This window comes from Arctopsyche grandis, chromosome 13 (assembly GCF_051622035.1).
Source record: "Arctopsyche grandis isolate Sample6627 chromosome 13, ASM5162203v2, whole genome shotgun sequence".
Taxonomy (NCBI): domain Eukaryota; kingdom Metazoa; phylum Arthropoda; class Insecta; order Trichoptera; family Hydropsychidae; genus Arctopsyche; species Arctopsyche grandis.
This window is the reverse complement of record NC_135367.1, coordinates 23,394,899-23,406,417: the sequence shown is the minus strand read 5'-3', so window position 1 is coordinate 23,406,417 and position 11,519 is coordinate 23,394,899. Positions and strand designations below refer to the sequence as shown.

Below are 11,519 nucleotides of genomic sequence, written 5' to 3'. Positions count from 1 at the left end.
TACGACCGAGGTTCAGGAACGTATCTCCGTCGTAAGTCGAGGAATACCTGTACATACTTACATACTTGCAACTATCAGTAATTGTCGTGCAATTATAACATGATAAACAAACAGCATGTACATATATTGATTATTTATTCAAGAATTCTATTCGCACGCTATAGTTTTTTTCCACTATTGGGCAATATTGTTGGAGTTGATTGAGTTGAGTTGAAAAAAATAAAACAATAAAATCTTAAACAATTATTTTATTTCGATAAGAACTACATATACATATACTAACTATATTATAGTAAAAATATTTTTTCTTAAATTTATATTTACATTATAGTGGGCTAGTATTAATTAGATTTCAGACGACAAAATCGGATAAACATGAGGTAGAAAAATTTCAAAGTCAATCAAACGCTCGCCATTGACATTCATTTTAATGAGTGCAAAAAAAGCACAAAACACACATTGCTAATTCGATATTTCTTATTCAACCTTGCATATTTTTTTCTTTTTATCTTTTTAGTGTATGTCGCACACTCGAAATTATTAATAACACTTTTTCAACTTATTATTCCACGTTACGTAATCTATTTTATTTATTCGAAGACAGCAAAAAAATATGACTACCACTCGTTGAAGTTCACTTTTTTTATTCTAGAACCTGCCGAATTCGTTACAATCGTTAAAAAAATCGAGATTTTGTTATAGATAAATCGCTCGACGTTCACAAATGTGTTTTATAAACAATTTTTTTAATTATTAATTTATATTAATGCTTGTTGAGTTTTGCATTTTCAGGGACGGCTTTGTATCCGATTTTTCCAATTCCAATGCATCGTTTGTATGTCCACTTGTAGATTTATTTTCCCTTGGTTTGCTATAAGTCATGAATACAAATTAGATAACTAGTGAATGTTATAACTTTAGCAATTACTTTTAAAAGTTTTATGGTAATGTATCATAACATTTGAGCCGTTATATGTGAGAGTGGCCGAAGTCAAATTTTCAGTTCTATTTGACTTAATTCACAAATTGTTATTACTTATTTCAATTCGATATGTCCAGAATCTCGGAAAAGCAGAATAAACGTAATACAGGCTACCAGTATTTTTGAATATTGCAAGACGCAAAACATTATATTTAATGTTTTGCGAGATATTTCTCAAAATTAAGAAAAGTGGACTTACGAAAATTTCAAATATAACGGCTCATTTTATGAATGGAGACTCAGAAATAGTTTAATAAATAGATTAAACTTTCAACAGAAATCTCTATAAAACCCTCCAACCAAAGTTTGTATATAAAGCAACACATTTAAATTTTAAAAAAGTGTTTAGCTTACGTGTTTGGTGGGGTCATCATAGCTCTGATGAGTTGATTGCTGGGTCCTTCTATTAAAAGATAAAACACAAAAGACAAAAAGAACGAAACGACGATGTCTCCCAGTGATAATTTAAAATACTGAAACAATGAAAAAAATATATAAAAAAATCAGTTCCGGAACACAAAGCGTTAACACAAAACGTTGTATACGAACCATGTAAATGTAATTAAAGTAAAACGGTTGACGTAACATTGCGGCATCTCTTATTTGTAAGCTCATGTGGAATAGGTAAGCACCGTATGTCAATTTACTTAAAATCATCCATGGTCTCCAATTCAAGAAGGACGATATGAAAGCTGAAAGAATTTCAGCACATTATAAAGAAATTAATCGATGAGGCAAAAAAATCTGACAACTTTCAAAACGAAACAACGCCGAAAAACTTTCATGTTTCATTTAATAATTAATATCAATAGACAAAACAAAGCATGGCTTTTATTTTCCTTTAAAATATATTATGTATAGCGTTGTACTTTTATTTTTAATCACCCGCATTAAATTGAAATCATAATTTCTGATATTTGGATGATAGTGAAATGCCATTATTTTAAGATTATTGTTGAGTACTCCATCCCGCAGCCAACACTTGTTTATTTAAGGCTGGGTTAGGTTAGGTTAAGTAAGGGTTGGTTTCATTTACTTAAGGTTAGGTTGGGCACCATTAAGTTAGTTTCGGTTTTATTTATTTAAGGTTAAAGGTAAGTTATTTTAAGTGTAAAGTTTGGTAGTACGATGTGCACTATCGCATGGTGCTTTAGCGTTCGAATTACATTCACTGACACTGAGAAGTGAATTTGTAATTTTATTGTTACATCCGTACTCACTGCTTGAGTCAGTGAAATTATAATCTCACTGACAATTACAGTTTCACTGAAACATATTGGTTTATACGTACATATCTTTAATTATACTAAGCTTTGTTTTATGTATGTGTTAAATATAAAACACTCTTCTGAGATTATCGTATTCATACTCCTCTTTATTTGGTGTGATATTTACTTATTTTAATACCATTTATTTATTGAAATGCCATTACAAATCATGTGTTGTTTCAATTTGAAAGTCATCTGCATCGCACTGTATATACATATAATATATGATTTATGCTTACGTATGCTGCCGAAAACGCAAAACAGGATAAGTGTACATGTCAAAAAGGATTTGACAGGTCTGTGAAGTCCTGAAAATAGTGCTGAAAGAATTGGATTTAAATCCTCGTCCACTTTGTAGACTCGCCATGTAGATAGTAAGAACACTATTAATAAAATTATCGACGTCACACCACCCAATGTTGACACTAGCTGCAATTGTAAACGAGCCATTACAAAGTAGTCAAGTTATGTTTTGTAATGAAATGCATTTTAATTATATACAATTTGTATATATGCCTTATTTTCGAATCCCACGATTATAATTATGCATTTTTAATTATGATTAATCATGTCAAAGTGGAAGTTTATACATTGATTTCAATATTATCTGATTAGATTAAGATTGATTTCATTATACACATTTGATTACAATAACATTGAAGATATCAATCTTCGACAACATTAATGTGTGATGATATTGCAGTTGATCATACATACGATAGAAAGCTTAACTTTAATATGGAACATGTACTCACTCTTGAGAAGCGTTTTTCTCCGGGTTTGTGGAATTTGAAGAGGATGTATCCGCCAAGCATGCCCAATAAGTATGGAGAAAAGCGAGCATGGGACTTAATATACATGTGCTGGAAAGTTGGATCTAATCTAGGAGCTATTAGAAACCTGTAAATATATATTTTATTGCATAATTTACTTGTAAATACATTTATGACATTGAAAAAAATATGATTTAAAGTTGTTATACGTCATGGCCGTTCATTTATTCGTATACATTCATTCAAGTTTTAGATTGGATATATTTTACATATATTTTTGATGAAACAAAATAGGAATTATACTTACTGGTAGTAGAAGAAAAGTGTCGCGTCCAATTTCATGAAGTATGTGATTAAAATTGGGATTAGAACCGAAATAAATAAGACGATTCCCATAATGATTAAGCCCATCTTTCTCCAGCTGTCCTTTTTCAGTATAAACGAAGCAATCACTGCCATTATGAAGAAGTGGAAGTCACAAGGTATGTACCAAGTGTGTAATATGCACTGAAAGCATAATTTTGTTCATTTAAATTGCATCACACTCGTATTACTACCATATTACATATAAAATTTCTTGACATTTTGGATCGATATAATTTTTTTTTTTTTATATAAAATTTAAATTAAACATGTTAACTATTTCGAGGAAGAAATTCCTCTAATAGTATTCCGTTGATTATGTAGGACATAATGGGAGAATAATTTAGTTCGTGGAATGAATATTTAAGAACAGGTGTAATATAGAACAATTAAATCAGTAGACTATTGATCTGCACACATAATCAAAAACATTGACAACATCTACAAAAAAAAAAATTAATAACTAAGAAAGCTGTTCGAAAAATTTAAACTAAATTTTAAAATCTAAATCAAATATAGACTGCTGAAGTAAAAAATGTTATATACATTGTTATAGAATGGCGATAGCACTAAGCAGCAAGAAATCACATTTTTTACATACGGGAGCGGAGACTATATTTATTAAATTTGACCCATTAAATTCAAATAAGACAATGATTTTTGTTGATTCGTCCTTGTTTATGATATACATATGAGCGCTTAAAAAAATGAGCAAGTTTTACAGATTTTGGGCTTTTGTGGTCTTTGACTCGAAATCTAGTATTGCTGTATGAAAAGTAAGTATTGAAATCAATATTCAAGTTGTTCTAATTTTTTTTTTTTGCTTTAAAATACGTATAAATAATTATCTATAATTTTAAATGTCAAAAATACATATGTTTCTCGAGCTATCATGCATTTATTAGACCAGTTTTGTATTTCACTTCGTTTACAAAGGTTGGTTTTCAATCCCATTTTTACTTTATTTTTTATATGAACGGACTAATTGGGGAGCTAAATGATTTTAAATTACTCTATGAAATGTTTTAGGCGGGGCCACTCATCGCACGTAAGTGAGCGTGAGCGAGTGAGATGAAGTGATGCGCTCTCCATTCTTCATCTCACTCTTACATCGTGCATTTTTTAACTCAATTTAAAAGTGTTTACTTCTTTAATTAGTACATTTAGTTAATAACAAATATATAAAGATAAAAAACCAATCTTTGTAAACGTGGATAAAGGTAAAGTCAATAGGTCGAATTTAGTAAAGATTGAATAGTATTTTTTTTTTGCTCACTGTAATTAGTGGTCTAAGTTGGAGTAAATGGTATTCCGTAAAACATCCCCTACATATTATTTTTTGATATTGATCGATATTTTTGTCGAAAATTTTTGGTAAACTCTTAATTTGTTATTTTCGTAGTATTTTAGAGTTTCATAAATACTCCAACTAACCCACTGGCCATATCCGAAAACTTCAAATTAAATTTAATAAAAGTTACGTAAATAAAAATATTGCCGAAGAAAAAGCTCAGATGCATATTAAAGAGTATTCTACATATGTATGTATGTGTATTGAATAAAATAACATAGTATACTATACCATTCTATCGACGTTGACGTAATTGGAGATCATCAGAATATTGGTCCACCAGTTTTCTCTACAATACTGCCCCTCGTTCTCCATGATCGGTTTCCAGAAAGGACCGGTTCCGGTCGTCGGCAATAACGTAGCAGTAAAAAATATTGCAAACGCGTATAATGGAACCAACCTTGATAATGAAAAATCGAAAATTACACTAACCGATTCGCAGAACTACCGCACAATCGTGTATAAAAAATAAAATGTACCTCAAGTATCTGTGGAGAATTATGAAACCATAGTTTATGCGTTGGTTCTGAGTCCGTTTCAACAGATGGTACATACAGAGCATTCCGCTCAAGATGAAAAACATATCAACAAATATGTCAGTCTGTCGCACGACAGCTCCTCTTAGCACGTAGTATTCCTGTGAAATTTTACAAATTAAATTCAAAGCTTTATGATGATTTCTCGACTTTTTATCGACGTTTAAAACTGTATCAAAATACAGCCGGAATATATGATATTTTACTTCAGAAATCAAAAGCTGCTCGCGAATATTTACTTATAAAAAACAACAAATGACTTAAGATAATGGAATGTGCCGATTCAATGGTGATTGACGTCAGCTTTATTCTACATATATAGAAAAATAGATTGTCATTACGTTTTCGTAATTTTCCCTGTTGATTAAAGGTCCTTGTGTGAGTGTGCCGACACGATGTCCGATGATTACAAAACTGATAGCCATGACTCTGATGCTGTTTAGCGCTTCTAAACCAGCTTCTGCACTACCCTTGTAGTTAAGCTGGTTCAAGTGGAATACGATTGAGAAGCACTTGACCAAATTCGGACATTGAACTAGAAAAATGCGGACAAAAACTTCAATACGCCTGTCAAATCATTTTATTCCTCCTGTTCGCATACACGTGTACAAATTTATAATACTCAACGTATTATGTCATATAATGCTAGGAATTAATTATATTGGTAAGAGTCAACTTGAACTGGAATTACACCACTTAAGCCAATACCAAAAAAGGGCAAATAATGTTTCAATAATGATATGTGTACGTAGAATAGAATGGTACTAATTTTGTCAACTGTTTTTTTATAAATCTCTTGGTGAAAGTATCAATGTCTAATTTTTTCTATTGTGAATGTACATATGTTCATACATAAAACAATCATAATACAAATTATAAATTATCACATTCTTAAAGGGGCGTTTTCTTCAAAAAACAAAGTGCAATAAAATCGCATTATTTTAGTTTTAATTTTATTTCCTTATATCAACAAAGAGAGTTTTAGACTATGGGAGTAAAAGATTTATGTTTATTATAAAATAATCTAATAAAAAAATATTTAATATTTAACAACGACTACTCTAATTGAGATACTCCATATTGCGGTTTCCCAACACTAAACTTGCAAAGGATAAAATCTATGATGCAATATAAATAATAATATTTGTTATGAAGCCTTCATTATATATGCTTCAGCGCTTCGAATAAAGGTAATAAAACATAAAAAAACAAATCGAACCGTTTTTCTTTTTTCCGAATCTTTTTTCCTGAAACTGTTAACTGTGTGAACAATGCTTGAAATACCTATTCATACATACATACATACAAAGATTAAAAACAAAAAAGATCTATTTCAAGTTGAATATGACCCAAAACTCGATATATGTATGTATAATGTAATCAGCGTATAAAAAAGCAATGCTTTATAAATGTATGTAAATTGATTATATCGCACAATTACAGATCCTCGATAGCATACATTTTGAATATAAAAAGTGAAAAATATAATACCTTTTTTATTTTCAGTAGTACGTCCATATTCAGTGTACCAATGATAAGCTGTGGCACTAACGGCTAAAGCGCACAATAAGCTCAACACAATTCTGAAATAATACATATATCAAAAAACGGACATGGTATCTTAAACTAAACCTTGTAAAACTGTCGGATGTTAGGCAACTTCAATCATTTTTTACTGACTTAATTTACCAATTGAAAACCACATAGTTATTACGAAAAACGTAAAAATTGGGGCACTTGCTTACATATTGACATTTTTTTCTCGTTATAATCTCGTAAAATAGGATATGATTGATCTTAAAAATGACGAATAAGGTCCCTATTCCTTAACTTACATACATATTTACTTACATGAAAGTGATAGCGCCTCCTGAGTAACTCGATTTTGAATCGTCTTGGTGACACCACTCGTCAGTCAACGAGGCCGATAGTGTCAAGTTCAGGGCATTCGTCTTGGCCGATGACGTTTCGAAATGTCGATTGATCATAGTTACAATGTCAGATGGTAAGCAGCTGGCTGGGGTACAAACTGCCCAGTATAAATTGTCTCGTCCAACCATCGAGGGTTCGCCATTTCCCTGCAAAATGTTACAAATAAGCACAATTCAAAATGGCGCAGCCAAGGTGGACACATATTAAAATGATTTTTTTTATTTGATGAATGTAAAAAAAGAATAGTGTAATAAGCATAAAATAAAATAATATATAATGTAATTGTTGTATTCATTATTTTATTTTCAATTGGAATATAGATGTGGAAATTAGGGCTTAAAATGTGAATTAAATCGTGCATAGTAGTAGTGTGTTGAGGTTTGATTAAATTTTTAATAATGATGTTTAATAAACAAAGTCTCTATATATATATATACCTAAGAGTAGATTAAAATTATTAAATTTAAATATGTATATGTAAATATCGTATTGCCATATTGCATCCTTAGAGCATAGAAGATTGTCATAAGTTTTATTTTTACATAGATATATACCAGGAAGTCTAAATAATACGTCAGGGAGTCTAAATAATACAGTTGAACCCCAATACGCCTTTATAGACCATTAATTACAAACATTGTAGCATTTTTTTATTACATAAATGGCTGTATTTCAAGAGGCTGAAGAACACGAAATTAACAATTAATTAATCCATAGAGACATCTATGGATTTATACATGTAAATAAATGTTTACATATTGTACATAAATCGAATTCAAATATTTGTGACAGCGGGTAGGATGGTTTTTGCCAATTTGATGGAGGAAGCCTATAAGGTACACACCGAAAGGCCGAAGAACACGAAATTAACAATTAATTAATTAACGAATTAATCCATAGAGACATCTATGAATTTCGACTTTTACATACATTTTTACATATTTTACATAAATCAAATTCAGATATTTGTGACAGCGGGTAGGATGGTTTTTGCCAATTTGATGGAGGCACCGTTTCAACAATGAAATCAGATAAATTGGCAAAATCAGATAAGAAACGATCGACTTGGAGTCACAAATATCCAAGTCTGACTAGCAGCATTAAAGATTAGCACGGTATGGAACCCGGTAGCCTCTCAGTGCTAAACATAAACGCAACCACCGAGCCATACTGCTGGCTAAATGTAGGGGATTGAATATAAAAATGATAATGATTCGTAATTTTTTAATATTTATTTGATTCTTAATCTTTGATTTTCTATCGGTCGTCTTTGTGGTCTTTGGCTAATCGAAATTGACATTTTAAAAATTTAGAAATGTGCTCTTATGGAATATGATAACAGGAACAAAACGGCATTATAACTCAATTTAGCTAAACATTGTAGCCTAAGGACGCAATGTTGTACAGATATATAAAATAATTTTAATGATTCTTTATAAATGAGAGCATTCACTTTAAATAGCGTTTCCATTCGTAGACGAATCCTTTCAGGCATCTTCCAATATTTAATTTGAACGATAAGTATATCAATAATTAAAACAATTCACATTCATAAAATTAAATTTTGCTCACTTAGATTGGATCCAATTAAATAATTACATGCCAGGTGAATGTCTTATAAGTAATTATATTAAAATTAGCTAATTCACTATTAAATCTGAGAAGAAATTTTTTAAAAGTCTCGTTTTCAAATCCGGATGAAAATGAAAAAAAAAATACATACATATATTTTATCCAAGGCGTTTCCATGGGGGTTGAAAATCGAAGTGCTATCGTTGAAAATTCTAGGAGAATTGAATTTAATTTTGACATTGACCAAACAGTACTGTCGCTCCGGGCCTTTTTCGTAGTCATAGCGATCGACAGGCGATATACATTCGTCAAAATTACCCATTTGGTAATTTGTACCCTCAAGTATACTAGGCGACTCCCTAGCTGTAGCTTCCCACACTGAAACAAATTCAAACATTTAAAAAAATGACACAAAAAAAATCACGTGCATATATAATTGGCAGGTAGGTAGATTGTTTGAGGCTTAGTTTATTTTTTTGCATAGTTCAAAACTGGAAACTTTCAAACAAACCAAAAAATATGTATATTATTAATAAGGTGACCGAACTATATTTAAATGCTCGATCTGGTTTTTTACCCTCGAATGCGCACTAAAAAATCAAGGTGAAGCGGAAACACCGACATTTTGCAATGTTATGTAACGAAATTGTATCTAAATCCTGCAAAATTTTTCACAAGACAATGGTTGAATAATTTCGGTCATACTTCAATTGTAGACGTGTATAAAAAAAAACGGCAATCGATCCGAAGGAGACGTACGAAATTATATCCAAATTGAAAAAGAAGTCTTTTGACCCGGAAGCGGTTGAAATCTATTGTATTTGAACTGGAACATTTCACTACGGATTTCTGTTAACTGCTTAACGACCAAGTAATCAAGTAATGTTTTCATTATTCCATAAATTTGTAAAAGATAAAGCTTCGATTTTATCGATAAAAGTCCTTGAAACGCTTTTGAAACGGCTCCAATTTTTTTTTTGCACCTTCATACATTCACTCAAATACTTTTGAATTACTTTTTAGTGTAAATGCAAAAAATATCAACAACTCACATATACATATATCCGTATTATAAAACCAGCGTGAGGTAAAAAGTCTAAAATATTACTTTGTTTTATAAAATTGTCTGTGTAAGTGTGACGGGTTAACATTTTTTCCCGTGAGACTTAACGATAATTTTTTTATCGATCAAGGATACCACAACTATCGTAAAATAAATCGAAAATAAACAGACTTCGTAAAAACTATATCAAATCCAATGATTTTTTGTCAACCCTTTATGTACTCTCAGTTTTGTATTACACGGGCTAAATTTATACCGAGTCATCGTTTCCAATATTATTTCCTATGCGTAACAAAGTCACGTTTTACTGAAATGTTCTTGTAAAAAAAAAAGAGTTTAAAATTTCACAATAATTAAATTTACTACGTGAATTGTATTCTTATAAGAAAAATGTTAATTTGTTATCGAAAGCGTGCTGAAATTAAAATAACAGTCGACTATTTAAATTTACAACTAATTTGAAATTAGTGCATTGTGTAAGAATTTCACATAAGAAGACTTTCACGCATTGACATTTGGATATAAAAATTCACAAATTTTATTACTGAATATTAATTTTTAATCTTAAAAACGTCAAAATAATTTGCATTAAAAATGCATGCCGAAATTGATGAATATTCAATCGATATTATAATACATAATCAGACTACATATTGTTTGATCAAAAGTATGTAATAACAATCATAATTTAATTTATAAAATATACTTATGATTAAAATGCTGCTTTTAGTAAAATTTATGAGCAACATATTATTTATGTTGACTTTCATTTAATTCGTCAAATATACGTCAGACGAATTTGCAGTAAGTATTCGATAGTATAAATTAAATTAAAAATTGAATTGCTTTCGGTTTGTATTTTAAAGTAAAATTTTTGATAAATTCAATAAACAAATAATAGTATTTATTATATGAGATATTTATAATTACAATAAATATAGTAAAATTTAAAAAATCTACAATGAATTTTTGACTAAGCTTTGTATTATATTACACATTACGACAGGCATTTACACAATGAAATAAAATTTCTGTGGCTTTATATTTTTTTTCAAATTGTTAAAAATTAACTCACATATTTATTTTATTGACATATTTTACATATTGTTATTAGATCATTTAAATAATACTGACTTTCCATCGCCCATAGTGTGAGATTCTTCAGACTGTTGTGCATGAGTCGCATTTCGCTTACGCACTTTTCACTGATTTTCTCGCTATTGGAAAAATCCATTTTCACACTCAAAAAATCGTGCAAGTCCTCTTGGCCTCTGGTGTAGCCAAAACTTTCCACAAAAACCATCATAACTAATATTTTCATTACTCCCAAAACCATTGTTCTCGTCATGTTAATGCGAATTGATCGATCAACAAAATCGAAATTTGATTAAAATTTATATTTATACAAAAAGTGTCAAATATAACAAAGGACAAGGAAAACGGAAAGATCGGAGTACTTTTTAAAAATATTTTCAACACTGTCCAGGTACGTGTGTCCTGCACGAGAGGGTCGTACAAAATGTAATGACTAGATTTACAATCTCGAAACCGTGCATATATTTAGAGGCACAGTATATATTTTTTTAGTTTTCAACCTTGTAAGTTTTTAAATGCTATTTGAATATACACATCAATGACATTTCACAAGAATTTTCACTGTTAATGTAATTTAATAACGC

General features: G+C 30.2%; 1 protein-coding gene across 1 annotated transcript; it reads right to left on the bottom strand.

Annotated features, from left to right (window-relative positions):
* Window positions 1–515: 515 nt before the first annotated feature.
* Window positions 516–11,188, bottom strand: LOC143921661 (nose resistant to fluoxetine protein 6-like). Its single transcript, XM_077445015.1, has 13 exons — window positions 10,975–11,188; window positions 8,929–9,155; window positions 7,125–7,351; window positions 6,765–6,856; window positions 5,615–5,808; window positions 5,217–5,374; window positions 4,969–5,137; window positions 3,331–3,530; window positions 3,006–3,150; window positions 2,490–2,679; window positions 1,532–1,674; window positions 1,337–1,455; window positions 516–871 (listed from the first exon to the last, which is right to left on the bottom strand). The coding sequence occupies exons 1-13, from the start codon at window positions 11,186–11,188 to the stop codon at window positions 754–756; spliced, it is 2,196 nt and encodes a 731-aa protein (XP_077301141.1). The 3' UTR covers window positions 516–753.
* Window positions 11,189–11,519: the final 331 nt, after the last annotated feature.